The sequence below is a fragment of the Diabrotica virgifera genome, chromosome 3 (genome assembly GCF_917563875.1).
Source record: "Diabrotica virgifera virgifera chromosome 3, PGI_DIABVI_V3a".
NCBI lineage: Eukaryota > Metazoa > Arthropoda > Insecta > Coleoptera > Chrysomelidae > Diabrotica > Diabrotica virgifera.
The window spans coordinates 250,727,887-250,753,382 of record NC_065445.1 but is presented as its reverse complement, the minus strand read 5'-3'; the positions used below and the strand labels follow the sequence as shown (position 1 = coordinate 250,753,382).

The 25,496-nt window shown below is 32.6% G+C and overlaps 1 protein-coding gene across 2 annotated transcripts in view; it reads left to right on the top strand.

Moving 5' to 3' along the window:
- The window catches only part of LOC126881680 (transcription cofactor vestigial-like protein 4), a 139,569-nt gene that overhangs the window by 23,521 nt on the left and 90,552 nt on the right, over positions 1 to 25,496 (top strand). For both annotated transcript variants that reach the window (XM_050646085.1, XM_050646086.1), the window contains exon 2: positions 18,588 to 18,678. In XM_050646085.1, coding sequence (XP_050502042.1) covers positions 18,597 to 18,678 — 82 coding nt within the window. In that variant the 5' untranslated portion in view covers positions 18,588 to 18,596. The remainder of the gene's footprint in view (positions 1 to 18,587; positions 18,679 to 25,496) is intronic.

The following is a 25,496-nucleotide window of genomic DNA, read 5'->3' as shown; positions in this document are numbered from 1 at the left end:
GTAATATTCATATCAGATCTTTTGTAGCTGGAATATTGTATGCGCCACTCATTTTTAAGGCGTTTAGCAGTTTTTTATTCTTGTTTTAAACAATAAAGTAAATTAGTCATTGACAACTCAGCTACAACTTTACCATGGCCTTTTCCGGAGCATCTTCGCAGGAATGGAATCTATGAAACTCCCTTCTGTCCGTGTAATGATTTGAACCATGTATTCCTTTTTTTTCTGTCACATACAATTTAATGCGTTAGAAAGAAATCGAAAAAATGTGACGCACTGAAAGATGATCATGAGAAAAAGAATACAACACTTATTATAATATTTGTCGGAGATTGAATTGACTTAAAAATCAGATGAAAACCTTTAAAAATCAACCCATTTATATTTTAAATAATTGACCTCAACGAACAAAATATATTTTTTACATTGCTTGTGTCTTGCTATGAAATTTTTAGAAGAATAACGTAATTAAAATTTTAAAATAGAATTTTACCAAAACGTTGAAAATTCGGATGGCCCGGAAGCGTTGTCCGGGACGCCGGGACACGACTTTGTAATTCGGGGCATGTCCCGGATTTTTCGGACTAGTTTCGTGGGAGGATAAAGGATTACTTTATTTGGAAGGATTTCATTGAGTGGTCCCTGTTTAGGATTTTGTCCTCTTCAGGTATGGCAGAAAAAGCAAACAGTCCGAAAAACACCGGGGCAAGGTGTGGCGCCAGACGGTGGTGGTTCGCCGACTATTTTCTATGGCAAAAATTGAGTGAATAGTAAATGAGTATATTATATCGAAAAACTTTGATTTTTCGATATAAAACTAACACTTTCGATAGCGAATAAATCGAAAACTATTAATTTTATCAAAAATATTTATAGAACATTTTTTGCTTAGAATGAATGTTTTTATCAATTTTTGCGGTCAAAATATATTTAAAAATTTCCACCTCCAGATGGGGTGGCAATCACCCCCATCCGTAAAAGCGCCTTCCGGCATCATACAGATTTTGATCCTTGGACTATCCACTACTTATTCTCAAATTTTCCAGCAAATCGATCCATACTATAAAAATTGCGAGGTGAAAAGCTTCGGTTCCTGGACTATTTGTAAGTTACTACAACCCTCTATTTGTTTTCCCGATTGAACCAAACTACGCTCACATTCTTTATATAATTTGACGTTTGGGTTAAACGTACAAATTGTGACACATCCACCAGTGTCTCTTTACCACGTTTTCCGTAAATCGTAGGTGGTCTCGTCCTGTACTTTTAATTTTTATCAGTCGAGAAAAAGAGTAATGGACAAGATATTTGAATGGAGATATGGATATCCGTTTCTTTTTCTGAATGGATGTTCAATTTCACCTACGCCGTAAATGTTTCGAATTCCGAATCGGTTGGTGCGAGGCTATTTATCATCCAGGGTAGGCTTCGTTCGCACGGTTAAAAGTGTGAAAAGTATGTAAACTGTAAACAATCAAACAAAATATTGAATAAAAAAATAAAGCAAGAAACACAAATACAGAATAAATACAGCAATAAATACAGAAACACAAATTATTTAATTTGTAAAGAATAAATTTGTAAAAATAAGAAGAGCAAAAAATGAATGGCTTAAGCAACAATGTATCGATCTAGAACATTTACAACGACAGCACGACGACCATAATTTACATAAAAAGCTTAAGGAGACTGCTGGAATATACAGAAAACGAAGACCAACTACCATAGTTAATCAGGATAACCAGATAGTGCTAGGTGAAAAAGAGAAAATTCATATATGGGAAAACTATATCCAGGAGCTCTTTCATGACGAAAGACTCATGAGTGAAGTTTATACAGACGACCAGCTGACTGGTCCTTCAATCACTAAAGAGGAGATAAAAAAGGCAATATTATATTCAAAAAACAATAAGGCACCTGGACCAGATGAAATTCCTTCAGAAATACTCAAACTACTGGATGAAAGGAGAATTTCAGCACTACATAAAATATTTAATTTTATTTATGAAACTGGTTGCTATCCTCAACAGTGGTTGCTCTCTACATTTATTCCCCTACCCAAAAAAGGCAATGCAAAAAGATATGAGGATCACAGACTCATTAGCCTGATAAGTCACACTTTAAAAATATTCTTAAAAATACTACATCAAAGATTATACAAATAATGTGAATGGGACATTATTGATTCTCAGTTTGGGTTTAGGCAAGGTTTAGGAACAAGAGAAGCAATAGTAGCAACACAGGTGTTGGTCCAAAATTGTACCGATCAGAGGAAGGTCGTGTTCCTGTGCTTTTTAGATTACGAGAAAGCGTTTGATCGTGTCCAACATCACAAGTTAATGCAGATCCTCAAGAAGGTTGATATAGACCAAAAAGACATAAGATGCATTGAAAACTTGTACTGGTATCAGACAGCCCAATTAAAAATAGACAATTCTATATCCAAACCCATACATATAAGAAGGGGTGTTCGGCAGGGATGTGTGCTTTCCCCTCTTTTATTTAACATTTATTCGGAAGCCATATTTCAAGAGTCTTTGGAAGATGCAGAGATGGGAATTAAAGTGAATGGGGTATTGATCAACAACATACGATATGCTGATGATGCTGTCTTAATTTGTGACAACATAGCAGATCTTACAACAACTTGTCACTATAATCGGAGAATACAGTAAGCGAATGGGATTAGAGATTAATACCAAAAAGACCAAATTCATGATTATCTCCAGAAACTTGGATGCATTTGAAAACTCCACCATAACATGGACAAAAACTTTCCATTGAAAGAGTGAGCAAATTTAGATACCTGGGAACGTGGCTTTTTGAAGACTGGGCATCGGACAGGGAAGTAAAATGTCGCATTGAGCAAGCTCGACAAGCTTTCGTAAAATTTAGGAAGGTACTTACCTGTTCAGAGTTCGATCTTACACTGAGACTAAGGTTTACTAAGTGCTACTTGTGGTCGGTGCTGCTATATGGCATAGAGGGCAGGACACTCAAAACGAGGGATAGAAACAGATTAGAAGCCTTCGAAATGTGGGTTTATCGCCGTATCCTAAAGATACCATGGACAGCGAAAGTCACAAATGTAGATGTCCTTAAAAGAATCGACCAAGAGCGCCAACTTTTCGAAAACATCAAGAAAAGGAAAACGGCGTATTTGGGTCACATCATGCGAAACGAAAAATACCAGTTCCTTCAACTTATAATCCAGGGTAAAATTGAAGGCAAGAGAGGAATAGGACGCAAGAAAATGTCCTGGCTCCGAAACATAAGGCAATGGACAGGTATTAACGACATACAGTATCTGATACACATTGCAAGAAACAGAAGAGTTAATGGAAAATGTGATCGCTAACATCCATTAGTGTATTTGCATCTGAAGAAGAAGAAGAAAGAATAAATTGTAAAATATAACTATTTAACATTGTTCTTAAAAATTTCCTTTTCTGAAACTGTTTATAATATAAACATATTATGAGATTACAGTGAATTATCCAGAGAGTACAGAGAACGGTAGTTCTCGTGAATGGAGAACTTCCCCCCCCCCCCTTCCCATTCACTGCATGCATTATATTATCCATCCGACACTATAACAGGGTGTATCATTAAGGCCATGGGTACATAATTCGCAAATATTTTACGGCTATCCCTACTTTTTCTGTATTTACACGGCAAATTACGTGTAGTAAAATTTACACTGGTATGGATATGTAAGCATTACTAGAATGTCATTCTGCTTGAAAATGTCATGATTAACTTTAAAGAGATGGCTTTTGAATATTCTTGGATAACTGTTATTTGTATAATTGCAAATTATTAATAAATGTGATAATTTTTTCACTAACTATGTATTCAGTGATTGTAATAATTTATATGTATAACAAAAACTAATACTCAATCGAGAAAAGAGGAAAAGTGTTAAAGTGATTTTTTAATAATATATTGTTACTATGGAACGCTTACAATTTTGAACATCTTTAACAACAAAATACTTGGATCACAGAATATATTATCCTGATGTATTCTGTGCTTGGATCTTCCACAAATAATACACAATAAATAAATTTTTATTAAGTTCACGTCTTAAATCAATTATTTATCAAATACACTTTATATCAATATTATTTAATCAACAACTCAAAATATTCCCGATGCCATGTCAAATATTTAAAATTGTCACTGATTGTCAATGTCTGACTGACAATATTCTATTCGACTGAGTGCGTTGTAAGACAAAGATAGATTTGGAAATATTACCACGGACATGGTGTCCATTTTTTTCGAATTGTGAAAAAACTAATATATACTTTTAAAAAATTTAAACGCAGAATGAAAGAATAAATTATTACCGAGGGCCGAAAGTCCCTTAGAATAAATAAAAAGTTTATTTTGAATGAGATTTGAAATTAAAAATCACACTAAATTTTCTCTTAGTTTTTCACTTCTGTAACTTATTAAAATAAACATTATAGAAGTTCTCAGGGACTTTCGGCCCTCACTAATAACGTAATCTTTCATTCTGCGTTTAAATTTTTCAAAAATACTTATTAGTTTTCTCAGGATTCGAAAAAAATGAATCCCCATTTGAATAGCATTGGTGGAAATGGTGGTATAGTAGGAAAAGGTGAAATGGTGGTTATGCATTGATACTATGTTGTAGTCTCATCTTTTGTGAACCATTTATTTTTTAATTTCTCTGATATCTTTAATAACAAAGAAACTAGACGGTTTTACTTTTTAATATGTGTTTTAACTGACGACTGCGATACGTGAGGAGGTCATGTCTTATTATACCACTAAGACGAAATTATTTCCTATATATAGTGCGAAAGAAAAAGAGTGTTCAAAGAAAAAGAATATGTGTAATGTATGTACCTCTCGATATTTAAAGAGACTCCAGGTAGACACCGAATCCGTATTAAAAATCCACAAGGAAAAAGTTTTCCTGTAGTTGGCTGTATACCATGTAATACAAAAAACAGTAAAATCCTTTATAAAAGGTATATATTTAAAATCCCTAAAAAGTTTTCGACTGGTTTACCAGTCATCATCAGTGCTTACCTAAAATGAATATAACCTGGCAAAATAATGCAAAGATTTGAGAATTTTGACTACGATTAAGAAAAGTTGTAGGTTATACTCACGTGAAGTATACATGCTAACCACTAAGATATAATATAACAAAAATATGAGGGTCAAAGCCCTGTATAAGTACTCCATCAAGGAAACATAGGTAGAAAATGCTAACTTAAGCGTGGATGTTTGAAATATATTTACTAATATGCCCCAGGTAACATCTGAGTCATATCACAGCTCAGATGTTACCTGGGGCATATTAGTAAAAATATTTCAAACATCCACGCTTAAGTCAGTATTTTCAATCGATGTTTCCTTGATGGAGTACTTATACAGGGCTTTGACCCTCATATTTTTGTTATATTATATCTTAGTGGTTAGCATGTAAACTTCACGTGAGTATAACCTACAACTTTTCTTAACCGTAGTCAAAATTTTCAAATCTTTGCATTATTTTACCAGGTTATATTCATTTTAGGTAAGCACTGATGATGATTTTTAAACCAGTCGAAAACTAGTTATGTGATTGTGATTAGCCCTTTTTAGGGATCTTAAATATATACCTTTTATAAAGGATTTTACTGTTTTTTGAATCCGTATTACTTTCAGGGAAATTCCACCCCAAAACATCATAGAGCCTCCGTTAAACAATCTCTTCTCTCTTATGTTATTTTTTAGTGTTAATTTAGTTTTGTTTCAGTTAAAATACATGTTAAGGAGTAAAACCACCTATTTTCTTTGTTATTTTCTTTATCTTTAAAAAGCTAAAGATATCAGGGAGATTAAAAAAACAAAATGTTCACAAAACATAATACTACAATACGATTCCGATCTATACACAGATTTGTACCTCGTTCCCCCTACAGGGTGTTTCAAACTTAACATAAGAAAAACATTACTTTTCTTCCACCCGGTATAAGTACAAAAAATAATTTTAATTAAATCTTTGCACAACTGTGTAAATACTAAAGAAATATCTAAGATAAAAAAAATTAGCGAAATTCGTTAATCCGTTCACGAAAAAATCAATTATGGAAATGAGCATACATTTTCTATATCATTTAAGTTAACTTATGACTTACAGTGTAGTGGAAATTTTTAATCCAACACCCAACATCAGCATTCACGCTCCAACTTTCTTAGTAATACCACTAGTGGTACTACTGTCGTATTACTAGTGGTACCACTAACCCAATCGCCCCATTCACGGCCTGATTTTAGATCCAACATCGAAAGTAGTACCACTAGAGGTACTACAAACCAGAGCGTGAATGGCCCGCCCAAGATGACATGCAAAGACTGCAGACCAGAGGTGTAAACCAGGATGATCCTAAGGGGTAAGGGTTACAACTACTTGATGGTCTCTGGGAGGTATTGAATAGTAATGGTGTTAAGCGTATAGAGCTCAATGTACATCCAAAAGGGCGGTTATAACCCCCAAAACCACCCCCTGGTTACGCCTATGCTGCAGACGTAAATAATGGTCACCTGCAGGGTTCATGCACCCGGGACGTCCTGGAACTGGTCTTCTTCTGTAACTTCCACTTTCTCTATACCTTCTTCAAGCTTTTGAAAGTCAGGATTTGTAGATTCCCTGAAAATCAGCAATATATTACTGCGATCTTCCATCTTCAATTAGAGCTACGATTTCGGCCGTTTGTTCTGACGTTAAATTACTCATTTTTTTCTAATAACGCAGCTCCTCATTGAAAAATCAAGCAGACAGTGCACAGATCAAATTTGCGAACACAAAAATGTCCAACACAAATATTCTCTCTTATCAGCGTTTTGTTTAACTTTTTTTTTGACAAAAACACTCTTAACTTGAAATGTTTGGTTTACAAAATAAGAATATGGGTTTGTAGCCTCCTAAAGGAGACCACAGACTAGTATTGTAACTTTCTGCAATAAATTAAAAATTACTTTTAAGGGGATGGGTACGAACTTTCGGCTTCAATGCTATTTAAATGGGGTTCATTTTTTTCGAATCCTAAGAAAACTAAAATTTAAAGGCAGAATGAAAGATTACGTTATAACCGAGGGCCGAAAGTCCCTGAAATATTCTTTACTCACAATCGGTTAGTAATTTAAGGATTTCTAACCTTTGAAGTAATCAGGAAGCAACTTATTACTTACTTTACTTTCCCAGCTAGCCGGGAAAGTACTTTCCCGGCTAGCATCTGTTACTTTTCTACCTGCAAATGTCAATGTAATTTTTGATTAAAAGATGGTTTAGAAAGAATAGAATCCACTCAACATTTATTTAATTAAGAAACAACAACAGCAATAACAAAAAGAAAACTATTTGGAATTATAAATATTAATAGTTACATTGGAATTATGATTACTATTAACGGTTAAATAAGACCTTGTTCCTCAAAATTATGAGTTTCAGAAATAGATGATGACGCCGACGTTTCTGGATTTTCTACATGAGACAACATATTAGCAATTTTTATTGTTACTTAAAATAATTCATCTTATCACATAATGAAAATGGATACAGATATTTGAAACGAAATTATTATTGGTAGATTGTGAGTATTAGAAATCCATAAACTACTAACCGATTGTGAGTAAAATAGTATACAAACCTCGCGGGAACTCATTCTAGCCTCGCGTCTGTAGTTTACCTTAGTGCTTCGCACCTCGGTAAACTACCTTGCCGCTCGGCTGAAATAGAGTACTTTAGTACTTTCCCGCTAGGTATGTAATATACTATTAATGTTAATTTTAATAAGTTACAGGGCTGAAAAACTAAGAGAAAATTTTAATTTCAAATAGTTCATTCAAAAGAAACTTTTTATTCATTCTAAGGGACTTTCGGCCCTCGGTAACAAAGTAAACTTTCATTCTGCGTTTAAATTTTTCAAAAATACTTATTAGTTTTCTCAGGATTCGAAAAAATGATTACATTTAAAAAACATTGAAAATTTTGACAGGCGTCAAAATTTTGTATTTGTTCCTTTCTTCTTAAACTTTGTTTCTGTTTTAAAAATTATGCGATACATTTTGAGATTGGTGTAGGTATATTCATATTAGGCCTGGATCCCGCGTACCAAAAAAAAGTTGATTAATAGCAACCTGAAAATGTGTTAATAGCTTAACGGTGTCTCGTATGGGAACAAACTTTGATGTATGGGAACACTGGAACAGGTGAAGTTTTAATTGTGGAACAAGTTAAAAATTTAGAACGTCAGACTACGAAAACGTCCCATGTATTTTGTCGGACAGAACTTCCAATTGATTTGTTACCCTTTCATTAAACTCTCATGCAAAAATCGGACTGGTATTTATCACCAACTGGGCATTTTAAGTACACGTAGAACATGTCAAATGGCAGGGATTATGACAGGAGATAAATAGCAGTCTGATTTTTGCATGAGAGTTTAATGAAAGGGTAACAAATCAATTGGAAGTTCTGTCCGACAAAATGCATGGGGCGGTTTCGTAGTCTGACGTTTCAAATTTTTAACCTGTTCCACAATTAAAACTTCCCCTGTTCTAGTGTTCCCGTACATCAAAGTTTGTCCGAATAGACACCATTAAGCTATTAACAAATTTTCAGCTTGCTATTAATCAACTTTTTTTTGGTACGCAGGATCCAGGCCTATATTATGTCCATTACCAAAGCTTTGGGCTCTGAACGGGGTGTATCTAAACATTCCGTATATGTATTTGGAACCTAGGAGTTTTCTATTGGTTCGTTGCAGCACGCGGTCATATTTTAACCAATAGGCGGCGAGGTCCCAAACGCATTACGGAATGTTATTCGGTTCCAAATTCATATACGGAATATTAAATATTCGTACACCGAAAAAGATAAGTTTTTATTAGAGTCTGTTAAAAGGAGATTAATTTTAAAATACTTGTTACTGTATTATTAAATAAAAATAAAACAATTATAGTATTTGGAATGTTATTTGGTGTGAAATTCATATACGGTATGTTAAATATTCGTAGAACAAAAAGACGATTTTTATTAAAGCCAGTTAAAATGTGACTGGTTTTTAATAGTATATTATACAACGAGCATTTAATGATGGTCATTATGAAGCGAGTATAAGGGATACGAAACAAGCCGCCTAGCGGCGAGTTTCGTATAGAGTACGAGCTTTATAATGATAATTAAATGCAAGTTGTATACACGATTTTTTCTATGATCGTTCACAAAAAAAATATATTCAACTTTATTAATTTTGTAACGCAAACAAATTAAGTAGTTTGTCAGTCTGACAGTTTGTTTACATATTGAGAATAAATTGTCAAAGCGTATATATTTGACTCGCCATTGGTTACTGCGCGTGTGCCACCTTTATCGCAAATGTCATATCGCGATTCTATTGGTTAAAAATCTGTATCATATTGAAAATCTGTATCATAATGAAGTTCATTATGATACAGGTAGTGACATCATAATTGATATATTATAGTATGAGAATAGAAAAACTATTGTTAATGTATTATTAAAGATCCATAAGGAAAAAGGTTTTCCTGTAGTTGGCTGTATACCATATAATACAAAAAAACGAATAAAGTCCTTTAAGAAAGGTCTATATTTAAAATCGCTAAAAAGGGCTACATCACAGAACTAGTTTTCGATTGGTTGACCAATCATCATCAGTGCTTTCCTAAAATAAATATAACCTTATAAAATGGTGCAAAGGTTTTAAAATTTTGACTACGGTTAAAAAAAGTTGTACGTTATACTCACGTGATCTTACATGCTAACCACCAAAATATTTGTAATTATGTAATATATGTAAATAAAATTTGTAATATTATGTTTCGGTGGTTAGCATGGTAAGGACATATGAGTAGGTATAACCTACGACTTTTTTTAAACGTAGTCAAAATTTTAAAACCTCTGCATTATTTTATCAGGTTATATTCATTTTTGGAAAGCACTGATGATGATTGGTCAATCAATCTAAAACTAGGTCTGTGATGTAGCCCTTTTTAGTGATTTTAAATATAGACTTTTTATAAAGGACTTTATTCGTTTTTTTGTATTATATGGTATACAGCCAACTACAGAAAAACCTTTTTCCTTGTGGATCTTTAATACCTAATACATTAACAATAATTTTTCTATTCTCATACCATAATATATCAATTATGATGTCACTACCTGTATCATAATGAACTTCATTATGATACATATTTTCATTAGGATACAGATTTTTAACCAATAGAATCGCGATATGACATTCGCGATAAAGGTGGCACACGCGCAGTAACCAATGGCGAATCAAATACATACTCTTTGACACTTCTCAATATGTAAACAAACTGTCAGACTGACAAACTACTTAATTTGTTTGCGTTACAGAATTACTAAATTTGAATATATTTTCTTGTGAATGATCATAGAAAAAATCGTGTAAACAACTTGCATTTAATTATCATTATGAAGCTCGTACTCTATACGAAACTCGCCGCTAGGCGGCTCGTTTCGTATCCCTTATACTCACTTCATAATGACCATCATTAAATGCTCGTTGCATAATATACTATTAAAAACCAGTCTCATTTTAATTGGCTTTAATAAAAATCGTCTTTTTGTTCTACGAATATTTAACATACCGTATATGAATTTCGCACCAAATAACGTTCCAAATACTATAATTGTTTTATTTTTATTTAATAATACAGTAACAAGTATTTTAAAATTAATCTCCTTTTAACAGACTCTAATAAAAAGTTATCTTTTTCGGTGTACGAATATTTAACATTCCGTATATGAATTTGGAACCGAATAACATTCCGTATATGCGTTTGGGACCTCGCCGCCTATTGGTTAAAATATGACCGCGGGCTGCAACGAACCAATAGAAAACTCCTAGGTTCCAAATACATAACGGAATGTTTAGATGCGAACGGGGTAGGTAGCCCTGCTTAAGTAATTGTTACTTTTGATAGAACATTTAAAGTATTTTTAGTAAATTTTGAATATTTTTTATAGTAATGTGTCACTTTCTGTTGAAAAACGAGCTCATTTCGAAATTTGAGATTAACACAATATTTTTAATAAACGTAAATCTGATGATTTAATGATATGAGCAATAAATCTACAGGCGGGATATTATCACTCCGGTATCGAGTTGTTGGCTTGACGGGTTTCCACAATAAACATCGGATATAGATTCAAATATGTACATAAAAAGAATAACATCTGGTATTTATTGATAACCTTGCATTCCATCCTAATATTTCATGGTATTTTGTAGAGATAGATACGGTATTTATAGCATTTACACAGCTACAAATAGAAACGAATTTATCTCCAATAAGGAAAGACTTGTGTAGGTTATCTGTTATCGAAAATTCTTGAAAAGGCATAAATGTCACTTTAATACATAAATCATATTTGATGAATAAACGAAGAAACTACATATTCTTTACCTATACTCGTAATACCAGCTAACAAAAAGATTCATTAATTTTTCAAAAGCTCTTCATTTGCTTCCTCTGTTGAGGATATCACTGTTGATATACAGAGAGCAGGTAAAGGTTGGAATAAATTCATTTTTTCGTGAATGGGCCATTTTAGAGAAAAATCCCGAAATAGGTAGATTTTTATTTTTAACTTATGACTTTTTGGCAAATATATATCAATTTAGTGACGTCATCCATCTGAGCCTAATGACGTAATCGATGATTTTTTTAAATGAGAATAGGGGTCGTGTGATAGCTCATTTGAAAGGTTATTTAATTCTCTATTTAGTAGTGTAAACATTAACACACAATTTATACAGGGTGTCTAAAAAACGTTTTTTTTTATTAAATTAATTGACACAAAAAGAAGAATGTATGCAATTTATTTAATTCAAAATACATTTTATTGCTGTCAGAAAAAAGGCAGAAATGCTTATTTTGACAAATAAATATTATTTTTCGCTTAAATTCAATGTTAAAGCTGCCACCCATAGTCCGGGAGATATTATACAGAAGTTCAGCCACGATTTTCTAAGTCCTGCCTTTTGCAATAGTGGAAGGGTAGACGAGGTACTTACAATTTGTGGAAATATCCACAAATTTCCTGTGACATTTTCCTGTAAAAATTAGATTTTCCCAAAAAATAAAAATAGGGTTTTGCGATGAATTTCTGAGTCCTGCCATATCCGTAGAATGACAGGATACTATTGATTTTATGAAGAAAATTTTTTGGACAGGAGGGTTGCAAACGGACTAACGGAGTATATACAGTGAGCACGTAAAGGTTGGAATAAATTCATTTTCTCGAGATTGGACGATTTTGGAAAAAAATCCCAAAACAGGTCAATTTTTATTTTAAAATTACGACTTACTGACATATATATCATACTAGTGACGTCACCAATCTGGGAGCGATGGCGTCATCGATGATTTTTTTAAATGAAAATAGGGGTCGTGTGATAGCTCATTTGAAAGGTAATTCAATTATCTATTCAATAATATAAATATTAACATAATTATTTATACAGGGTGTCCAAAAAAATTTTTTTAAATTAAATTTATTTACATAAAAAGAAGAATGTGGGTAATTTATTTAATTCAAAATACATTTTGCTGTTGTCAGAAAACAGAAAAAAAAATTTATTTGGCAAATAAATATTGTTTTTTGCTTAAATTCAACATTAAAGCCGCTACCCACCAGCCTCGTGACAGTTTGAACATTTAATTTAAGCGAAAAGCAATGATTGTTTATCAAATAAACATTTTTTTCAGTTTTCTGAGAGCAGTAAAATGTATTTTAAACTAAATAAATTACATACAATCTTCTTTTTATGTCAATAAATTTAATCCAAAAAAAATTTTTTTGGACACCCTGTATAAAGAATTATGCTAATGTTTATATTACTGAATAGAGAATTGAATTAACTTTCAAATGAGCTATCACACGACCCCTATTCTCATTTAAAAAAATCATCGATGACGTCATCACGTCCAGATGGGTGACGTCACTAGTATGATATATATGCCAAAAAGTCGTAATTTAAAAATAAAAATTGACCTGTTTCGGGATTTTTTTCCAAAGTCATCCATTCTCGAGAAAATGAATTTATTCCAACCTTTACGTGCTCACTGTATGTATACAAACATGTAAAGAAAATAATGAAATTTTCATGATTTTCTGGGTCCTGTCAACTAAATAAATTAAACATATTTATTTCAAAATGATAAAAAAAAAATGTTGGCATGGCGTCTCCTACTGTTTAAGTATACTTGTCCCTTGGAAAATTATGCGCAAAATTTTTACCCTGATTCCGTGATTTTTTGAGTCCTGCCTTTAGAAAGTTATAATACTCAAATGCAATCAATACTTTTTCGGTACTCGGCATGAAGGTTAAACGGTTCTTGTAAGACGGCAGGAGTCCTGGATGTGTAAGAAAATTCGTGAAAAATTCCACGATGTTCTGAGTCATGCCATTTTGCATATGTTTCAAGAATCTTAATATAAGTCTATTTACAAAGAGGCAGGATGGTTTTATAGTTATTTCGTATACAGGGTGGGGCATTAGTGTGACAAAGCCCAATTACTCGTTTGTCGTAAGAGATACGAAAAAAAGTTATTTAGATAAAACGTGGGGCAAAGAGAGGATCATAATTTAAAAATATTTTCTAATATACAGGGCTACCCGTATTGACAGGGTGACACAAACTTGTTTTTTTTTAATGGAACACCCTGTATATAATTTTAAGATTCCTAAGAAAATTTTAAGACAATTTAACACAATTCACCTAATCCAAAAATGTTTCCTAAGGGAGCTAGAGCTCTTTGAAGATGACGCCTTGTAATTATATTTTTTTTATCTCCAGAACGCTTCCATTTCGATAGACAAAAACTGGTCCGCCTTTTTATCCTCCAGAGATAAATCGATTCCATCTATTGCGAATCTCTAGTACCGGTCATAGGAGTCCGTTTTGGGTAGGACAACGGTTATTTTATCGCATAACTTTTTTGTCTTTAACTTTTAAGCATTTTTCACACTATATTATTTATATTATAATTGTGAGGTATTCTAGTACTAAACGGTACTCTTGCTTTAAGTCGGTAGGATGCACCGTTTTCTAGAAAAATCAATTTCAAAATTTTTCGTATTTTGATTTTAAGAAAAATTTGAAAAAATAAAAAAGAACGGTATATTTACCGACTTAAAGCAAGAGTAACTTTTAGTACTAGAATACCTCATAATTTAATACTCTACTGTCAAAAATGCTTAACAATTAAAGCAAGTTATGAGATTTCGTTGATCTACCCAAGACGGACGCCTATGACCGATACTAGAAATTGACAATTGATAAAATATTCATCTCTGGAAGAGAAATAAACGTACCAGTTTTCGTTTTTCTAAATAGTTTTTTTTTATTTTTTTTTTTCAAACTCAAAAACCGAAAAATTTTTTAAATCGATTTTTCTAGAACACGGCGTATCCTACCGACTTAAAGCAAGAGTACCTTTTAGTACAAGAAAAGCCCATAGTTTAATAATCTAGTGTCAAAAATGCTTACCAGTTAAACACAGAAAAGTTATGCGATAAAATATCCGTTTCCCTACCCTAAACGGACGCCTATGAGCGGTACTAAAAATTGACAAATGATGGAATCGATTTATCACTGGAAGATAAATAGGTGTACCAGTTTTCGTTTTTTGTAATAGAAATGTTCTGGAGCTATTTAAAAAAAAACTAATTAGAATACGCTATCTTTAAGGCTATGGGTACATAATTCGCAAATATTTTACGTGTATCCCTACTTTTTCTGTCTTTACACGGCAAATTACGTGTAGTAAAATTCACACTGGTATGGATATGTAAACATTACTAGAATGTCATTCTACTTGAAAATGTCATCATTAATTTAAAGAGATGGGTTTTGAATGTTCTTGGATAACTGTTATTTTTATAATTGCATATTATTAATTCAGTTAATAAATGTGATAATTTTTTCACTAACTATGTATTCAGTGATTGTAATAATTTATTTGTACAACAAAGACCAATACTCAATCGAGAAAAGAGGAAAAGTGTTAAAGTGAATTTTTAATAACATATTGTTATGGAACGCTTACAATTTTGAACACCTTTAACAACAAAATACTTGGATCACAGAATATATTATCCTGATGTATTCTCTGCTTGGATCTTCCACAAATAATACACAATAAATAACTTTTTATTAAGTTCACGTCTTAAATCAATTATTTATCAAATACACTATATATCAATAATATTTAATCAATAACTCAACATATTCCCGATGCAATGTCAAATATTTAAAATTGTCACTGATTGTCAGTGTCTGACTGACAATATATGCTGACAATATTATATTCGGCTGAGTGCGTTGTAAGACAAAGATAGATTTGGAAAATATTACCACGGCATTGTGTTAATTTTTTTCGAATCCTAAAAAAACCAATATATATTTTTAAAAAATTTAAACGCAGAATGAAAGACTAAATTATTACCGAGGGCCGAAAGTCCCTTAGAATAAATAAAAAGTTTATTTTCTTCTTCTTCTTCTTCTTCTTCTTCTTGTAATAAGACTATGTCCTGTTTCTTCTGTTACAGTCTTTGCTGCGATCCGGAGCTCCAACTCTCGTACCATCGTTTTTTGGGTCTTCCTATGGGTCGCTTGGTGTTGGGCTTCTGTGTTTTCGCCCAATGCGCCATACGTTCAGGGTCCATCCGATCTACGTGGTCCCTCCACATGCGTCGTCGAGCTCTTGTCCATCTCACTACGTCCTGAACGCCTAGCTCTCTCAATGTGTCTTCGTTTCGTACTCTATCTCTGAGTGTGATACCTCTTATGGATCTTAGGGTTTTCATCTCTGTTGTTCTCATTATCTGTTTGGTCTTTGTTGTCTCGGCCCTTGTCTCAGCTGCGTATGTCAGTACGGGTCTAACACATGTCTTATAAATGCGGACTTTGCTTTCGGTGCTCATATATTTATTCCGCCAGATTATATCCCTCAGGAAACCAGATATTCTCGCTGCTTTCATTGCCTGCTGTTTTGATTCTTGCCACAGATGCCTGTCGCTAGATATTTCCACACCTAAGTATCTGCAATCCATTACCTGTTCGATTATATGGTCGTCCACTACTAACTTACATCTAATTGGGTTCCTGGATATTACCATCGATTGGGTTTTCTCTTTGGATAGTGTCAGGTTATACTTTTCGGCGGTTATTTTGAATTTTTGTAGTAGGCGTTGTAAGTCATCTTCGTTCTCGGCTATTAAGATTGCATCATCTGCGTAGCAAAGTATTCTCATGGTTCGGTTACCCATTTTGTATCCCTGATTCATTATGTTAACACTACCTATAACTTCATCCATTATTAAATTAAATAGGCATGGACTGACGCTGTCCCCTTGTCTAATGCCTGCATTGATTTTGATTTCTTCCGTGAGCCCGTGTGTGGTTTTAATTCGTGTTTATTTTGAATGAAAAAGTTTATTTTGAATGATATATTTGAAATTAAAAATCACACTAAATTTTCTCTTAGTTTTTCACCCCTGTAACTTATCAAAATAAACATTATAGAAGTTCTCAGGGACTTTCTGCCCTCGCTAATAACGTAATCTTTCATTCTGCGTTTAAATTTTTCAAACATACTTATTAGTTTTCTCAGGATTCGAAAAAAATGAATCCCCATTTGAATAGCATTGCAGCCGAAAATACGTACCGATCCTCTTAAAGAGCTCTAGCTTCCTTGGGAAGCATTTTCGGACGAGGTGAATTGAGTTAAATTTTCTTAAAATTATCTGAGGAATCTCGGGGCTTTGATTGTTAGAAGAGTTTCTGGACACTCTGTATAATAGGTACAATCCCTACTATAACCAATTAATTGTAAAATTATTGATTTTCTTACTATTACTTTTATTACTTTTACTTAGATACAAATATGATCTAATTGCTTCAAATAAATAGGTTAGTTTGGTATTAGAATTGAAAGGTGTGTAAAAATCCGAGACATTACTCAGGAAAATAATATTTAATACCGTACGATTCTTTTAACGATGTAAAAATTAGTTTTTATTTATTAAATATCTTTGCGGTTATCCTGCCAGGTTGTAAACGGTTTTAGATTAATGTTTTTTAAGCATACTTGACATGGCATGACTCAGAAAATTATGGTGAAATGAATATGTTTGTTTAACAACCTGCAATAATTTTACTGACTTAAAATTTTATTTTTATACACGAAATAACTGCACAACCATCTTGCCTCTTTGTAAATAGCTTTATATTAACATTCTTGAGATATGTCCAAAATGGCATGACTCAGAAAATCGTGTAACTTTCCACGAATTTTCTTACACATTTTTAACTATGTGTAGTAAAAAAGGTGTAACTAAACATCCTGCCATTTTGAATAATGTCTACTTAAATTATTTATTTTATAATACAGTTTATTTTATGACTCAGAAAATCACGGAACCAGGGTGAAAATTTTCCACAGAATTTTCCAAGGGACAAGTGTAGTTAAACATTAGAAGACGTCATGCCAACATTTTTTTCGATCATTTTCAAATAATTATGTTTAATTTATTAAGTTGGCAGGACTCAGAAAATTATGAGAATTTCATTATTTTCATTACATGTTCGTATATCCATATTCACTCTTAGTCCTTTTGCATCCCTCCTGCCCAGAAAATTTTCTTCATAAAATTGATAGTATCCTGTCATTCTATGGATATGACAGGACTCAAAAATTCATCGCAACTTCACATTTTTTTCCTCGTGGAAAATTTAATTTTCCCAGGAAAATGTCACAGGAAACCCGTGGATTTTTCCATAAATTGTAAGTACCTTTTCTAACCTTCCAGTATTGCAAAGGGCAGCACTTAGAAAATCGTGGTTGAAGTTCTGTTAATATCTCCCGGTATACCAGCTACCTCTTGACAGTTTGATTATTTAATTTAAGCGAAAACCAATATTTATTTTTAAAATAATTTTTTCCATTTTCTGACAACAGTAAAATGTATTTTGAACTAAATAAATTACATACATTCTTCTTTTTTGTCAATTAATTTAATTAAAAAAACATTTTTTTGGACATCAATATTTATGTTAATGTTTATATGACTGAATAGAGAATTAAATAACCTTTCAAATGAGCTATCACACGACCCCTATACTCATTTAAAAAAATCATCGATTACGTCATCACGCTCAGATGGATGACGTCACTAGTATGATATATATATGCCAAAAAGCCATAATTTAAAAATAAAAATCAACCTGTTTCGGGATTTCTTTCCAAAATCACCCATTCACGAGAAAATGAATTTATTCCAACCTTTACGTGTTCACTGTATACATTTTCTAGATACAAGTAGGTAATTTCTCGAACTTTCTCCTAATTCCTAGATCATATCTCTCAATTCTTTTACAGAAAAAATCGTTTTTACTGTTATTCTTTCAAAGCCTACTGTTTCACTGTTTCGCCATTTTTAACTAATAAAAGTGGTCTTTGACTTTTCGGTCTTTATTAAAAATTTGTAATTTTTTTACAGATCCACAGCATGGAGAGCGGGGAATCTCCATTAGAAGTTTTATCTAGGGCTGCTACAATGGTCCAGGAGAACCAATCCTTAGGAGTATCAGGTAAGCAGTTAAAGATTTCTCTACACTTAAGTAGGTAAATAAAATTTGACTCTCACCTTGTAGTCTCATATTATAGAAAACCTTGACGGTCTTATCTATATGTTATAGTCAAAGCCCGAATTTCAGGCACTCGTAGGTTTGACTAGGCAATCCTCAGGTCTGACTGACGGTCTTAGTCAAAGCCCGAAATAAATTACAGTTTCGGCGTTTGACTAGTCAAACCTAGGAGAGACTAAGTTGGTCAGGCAAAGATCGAAATTTAATTTTATGAAATCGGGGTTTGACTAGTCAAACCCCGATCAGCTATTAAAATGTCGTAATTTGTTACATTAGGTTTAATAAAACGTTATTTTTTAATTTTAATGTTTACATATTTTTATATTGTCGCAATTAAAATAAGAAAAATAGTGTTTATTCTCACATGTTGAGGCATTATGGCATTTGGAGTTGCACAATACGTTAGACCTTTTAGGTACAGTTACATAATTTTGAAGTAGCATTTTATAAAGCCGTGTCCTGCAAATTTAGAATTTTTTGTACTAATTTCTCTTTGAGGCAGCTTAACGTCTGGAACATCTTGGAAATTAGAACATTTTAATATATACATTTTGTGGTACTTCTTTGAGTTTTCGTACTTCGTTATCTTGGTAATTAAGAAAATTCTTTTTGCATATTTGATTTCTTGAAAAAGGTGTGTTTATTGTTCATAATTTCGTACCAACTCTATAATAAAACGTCAATTGTTTTATTTTGTATCCTTGTATGATATCCAAAATATTTCAAGCATCTCCTATCAAAGCTGGGGAGAGGTATTGTAACAGTTTTCCGATCGAAATTAAAGGAAATTTTTTTTCACTTAATTGTTTCATAACATTATCCTGGGCATGAAGACCTTCAATCGCCTTTCCTGTATTTATTTTAATCTTTTCTGTCTGTGCACAACGCATGCATGTACCTTTTCTGTCAAAACCTTCATATCATAGTATGTCCCAAGTGTGCTGTCAGCGCACACAACATGTACCACCTAATTACAAATTATGCCCGTTTGTGCGTCAGAGCTCTCTTTTTGGCAAATACAACAAACCACTGCTGAAAAAGTAATCTGAATTGTTTGACAATTTTCTTCCTCTCCTAGTGACGACGGTCCAGAGGTTTCCTTGGTATTATGGTGATCCTTGGTTTTTTCTCCGATTGCAATATCTTCTTTCACAGTTGACGATAACATTCCCATTCATCTGTTTGTGCTAAAATAAAATTCATGTACTTAGTCAAACCAAATTAAGTTTTGCAAGAAATCAAATAAGAGAATGCAAAGAGAATTTTCTTAATTTCGAAGATATTCCAGATGTTAAGCTGTCTCTATAAAGAGAAATTTGTCAAAAAGGTTCTAAATTTGGAAGCTACGGCAATAAGAAATGCTCTTCAAAATTAGGTAAATTTAAAAGTCTAACATTAAAATTAAAAAATGACGTTTTATTAAACCTAATCTAACAAATTACATTTTAATAGCTGATTTCATAAAATTTAACTTCGACCTTTGCCTGACATACTTAGTCTCTCCTAGGTTTGACTAGTCAAAGGCCGAAATTGTAATTTATTTCGGGCTTTGACTAAGACCGTCAGTCAGACCTGAGGATTGCCTAGTCAAACCTAGGAGTGCCTGAAATTCGGGCTTTGACTATAACATATATATTAAATCGGTTTTATAGCGTTCTACGCCTTTCCGTTCCTAATCACCACTCCTTTCTATTGTGGTAGTCTTCCTCTCTTAAATTTCTTTCCGACATCGCCTTGAAGACGCCCTTTATCCATGTAGTTGCTGGTCTTCCCCGTTTTCGTTTTTCTGTGGGGGTTCATTCTAACACTTTTTGGGGATTCTTTTTTTTTTCTCTCCATTCGTCCTACGTGTCCGAACCATACTAGCTGTTGTTTTCGATGTCATCTTCGATGATTGTTCTTTCTATTTCCATTTGTTGTCTAATGTATTCGTTTCTTATGTGTTCTAGTTTAGATTTTGTTGCTGGCCTTCTCCAGAAATTCATCTCAGTGGCTAGTAACTTTGTACATTTTGGTTAATTGCCACACTTCAGCTTCATAGGTTAACACTGGTTTTAATATTGTGTTGTAAATTCGTTTTTTATTTTCTGTTATATTTTTTTGCCACAGTACCGAATTCAGGGCTCCTATCACCTGCTTTCCCTTTACTATCCTTTCTTTAATATTTTCTTCGTTTGGTCCTGTACTAGTTAGTTTTATTCTTAGATATATGTATTCATTGCAACTTGTAATTGTCTCATGTTTCAGGTTCAGGTTCTCCGTTTCTTCCCTTCCTACGCATATAATCATATTTTTTTGACGTCCACTTTTGCAAAGTAACAAGAAACTTACTCAACACACACACTACACATGACACTAAGTACCTCATGTTGTAACTGGCTGATTGACATAAAGTCCATGCCATTAAAAAATATATATTGTGTTTTTTTGGTATTCACCTACAAACCCCATTTTCTATATTCCTCTATTAGTTTCCTTGCCATATATTTAAGATCTTCCTTGCCCTGTGCAATTACAATTTGGTCAATTACAACGGTCTTATCAAATTGGTATATTCTTATTTTTTTTATTTTGATATTTTTGCATTTTGAAACTTCATTTTAAGTCAAACAAACTTTTACTTCCCGTTTCAAGATGCATATTCACGAATTTAATGATACATCATTGAAATTGATAAATAAGTCATGAATTTTTTCGTGAATTTGATGTTGGTGTAAAACGGCTTTAAAATTTCTGACCCGACCCTGTTCTTCAATGTTTTTCTTTTTTCATCCTAATTAAGTAGATACAATTGACATTCCGTGCAGTACGTCATTCACGATTTTTCTTAGCACAATTTCACGGTCACAAAAACTATGTAGAACATTCAAGAGCCAAGTGACAATCGCATTCCGGCAGACTTACGTATCTATAGTCTATTGTGTTTTTTTCTGAACGAGACAATTTGCAAGGAATATTTTAAATGAAAATGCAACACAAGCTGTTATTTTTAAGACACAAGCATCGTCATATTTATACAGAGTGTTCAGAAACCCTCCTGACAAATGAAGACCGGAGATTCCTTAGATAATAAATTGAACGAGGAATTCAAAAATGATTTTTAATTTGACGTATCTCTGACATACTATTTTTTTTTCTTTAAAAAATTCAGACCATTACCCGTACGCGCGCCAATGGTGAATATAAAATTATTCTGTCACCTTTAAAGGAGGTAATTTTGAACATTTGTTGTAGCCTCGCACGTAGTTAAAATCTTTTTAGAAATATTTTCTGTTATTGTTCTACTTTGGTATTATTATATTGGAGAGTTCTTGATAATGTATTAAGAGTAAAGGCGCAAATATTTCACGGCTATCCCTACTTTTTCTGCCTTTACACGGCAAATTACGTGTAGTAAAATTCTCACTGGTCTGGATATTATGTAAACATTACTTGACAATGTCATGATTAACTTTAAAGAGATGGCTTTTGAATGTTCTTGGATAACTGTTACTTGCTTAAATTTTATTAATTCAGTTAATTAGTATGATAATTTTTTGCACTAACTATGTATTCAGTGATTGTAATAATGTATATACTGTACAACAAAAACCAATACTCAATCGAAGAAAAGAAGAAAAGTGATAAAGTGATTTTTTAATAATATATTGTTACTATGGAACGCTTACAATTTTGAACATCTTTAACAACAAAATACTTGGATCACAGCCACTAAGTTCACGCCTTATATCAATTATTATTTATCAAATACAATGATGCCCGATGCCATGTCAAATATTTAAAATTGTCACTGTCTTGTCACCACATTCTACTCGACTCAGTGCGTTGTATGACAAGCGAATGTTCGATTTGGAAAATATCACCACGGACATGGTGTTCATTTTTTTCGAATCCTGAAAAAACTAATACATATTTTTAAAAAATTTAAACGCAGAATGAAAGACTAAATTATTATCGAGGGCCGAAAGTCCCTTAGAATAAATAAAAAGTTTCTTTTGAATAAGATATTTGAAATTTAAAATCACACTACATTTTCTCTTAGTTTTTCACCCCTGTAACTTATTAAAATAAAAATTATAGAAGTTTCAGGGACTTTCGGCCTTCGGTAAGAACGTTTCATTCTGCGTTTAAATTTTTTAAAAATACTTATTAGTTTTCTCAGGATTCGAAAAAAATGAATCCCATTTAAATAGCATTAGAGCCGAAACTACATATATGTACCGATCCCCTTAAGAAATGAAAAATGCGCGCGAAGATGTTTTATTTATTTGCATAAAAACGGTGCACCATATGAAAAAAAAAAGAATGTGTGTGTACTTTGTACGCACGTAAGAAGTTATACTTCTATTATATGATTATATGATTATATGATTATAAACGAAATTAATATACTTTTTATTTATATTTTATTTAAATATTAAATTAATTTATACTTAATACTTCTCAAACATTTTTATTAAAACAGTGCCAAAAATTAAAATAATAAAAAAATAAAACACACACAAACACATTAAAAATGCCACAAATGATTTCTGAACATTAATTGTCGGAAAATTTTTTAACTAAATACGTATTTTCTGAGAATAAAATTATATAATAAATATACTTACAATCATAAAATGTATAAAAAAAAATAAAAAAATAAAAGTTTCTATTGGGATTCGAACCAACTTACCACGCGGCTGGTATTTGCGTTGTATTGGGATTCACCCGCATTAAAACTGCACCACAGAGGCAGCTTGTCATTATGTGCGAAGATCGTCTAACTAAACAGATTAACCTTTTGACATTTTTAACTTATGTAAATCAAATTATTTTGATTTTGAATTGAAATGATTTAGAATTGAAAAAATACAACAAAACATAGGGTAAGAGACAATATATTAGGTGAATATTGATATAAATTTTGATGGTAATCAAATTATGTAAAAAAAAGTATTACATACTACTTATGTATTTTGGTAGGTTCAAGGTAGGTATCGGAGCCCGTATAACGACTAATACATTTCGCAATCACTTGCGTCGTGCAAAGTGGCTATGTTCAAATATCATAACAAAATTTGATCAACTATTTATAAAACACTTACCAGTGAAAGATTCTTTAGCTTTGAATAAGCGAGATCTGCGGCACTCATACTAGGCACAGTTTGATGAGCTTTCACATTGGCATGCAACAATCATCTCTTCTATGTAAATAAGTCCAAAAATATAATATGAAAACTATTTAAAAAGGCAGTATAACCATTAACTAACTTTTTGTTTGTTGTTTCTCTTCCTACAAATTTTAAAACGCAACAAGCATACATTATAACCAAACACAGTCCCACAGCTGTGCCACAGCTGCCATATTGGATAATTTTTGTCATGTCATTTGAACATCCAATCAGAACAAAGTTATAATGCGCATGCGCCCGGTCGCTAGGTTTTCCCATATAAAATTTCACCGTCATTACGCCCGTAAAGAAGTATAACTTCAAAAAAATACAAGAAAGGTTCTTTTTCATAAATTAAACGTGGAATACAAAAATAATTTTTAATTTGAAATATCTCAGTGACATACCATTTTTTTCTTTAAAACAATTCAGACCACTACCCGTAGGCGCAACAATGATGAATACAAAATTGTTATTTGTTTGCCAAAAAATGCGCAATAACTACCTATTTCTTAAAACTCACCAAATTTAATTTTCACAGCTCAACCAGTCTTAGAGTAATATAAAAATTGGCAGTTTGTATTAGAAATATAAGATAATAAAAGGTACAAATAAAAGATAAAAAATATTTTTATTTTAACCAAATCGAATTATTACAATAATACAAACAAGAAATTACGGTGTTTCCTTTACAAAATATTCTAACAGACTGACTGAATCTGAATACAAAACAAAAATATAACACACACAATTCTCACATTCACATATAACATGATACTTTTATGCAATTTTAGACAAGAGTGTATCGAATTAATGGTTCGGAGAAGTCGGAGGCGGGCCCTTGAAGACTGCGTATATGTATTTATTTAAGCAAAGCTAAGAAAAATAATAATTTATAGTTGAATATTAGATTCCAACAGTTTGAAATAAAACTTTCAACACCCCGTATCCCGGAAACGAAGCATTTGCGCACATACGTTTATAGAGCTAACTGCCATTATGTTTTGATGTAGTTTTTACCCTTAAAGTTTGTCATACTTATTTACTAACACCCTGGGAAGTCTAAGTAGGTGTAGGTACCAAGGTTTTGCAATATTTTACCGTGAGTGAATGAACACTATTTGTATTCATTTTTTATTCAGTTTTTTTCTCCAAGTTTATAAAAATTCGTAATTTCGTACGTGAGTGCTTAGTGGCGATATCAGATTTTTTTTTGTAAACTTCGTCCTCGAAGAAGCATGTCTCAGTGGCCGGCTTGGCGGTGGCGACCATGCGGCCGATATTCCAACTTTGTTGTTATCTTTGGGCGGCACTAGTTGGACCGCATACCAACCACTTGAAAAACGCTCGCCTCCTCTTTTGCCGAGAGAAACAGAGATGAATCTTTTTATATTCAGTCACATTCTGATGCTCTCTGTCCGGTTATCCTATCCGGAGAAACCGGAAATTCAGTGGCGTTTCTTAAAACCAACAAAAAATCAATATTCCGGTAATTATGAAATCAAGGAGACCACATTCATTTACATAACAATGACTGAATTGGACAATAATGGTAGTGATTTCGGTACATCGTATTTACTTTATACCAGGACATGTTAATAAGTTCTT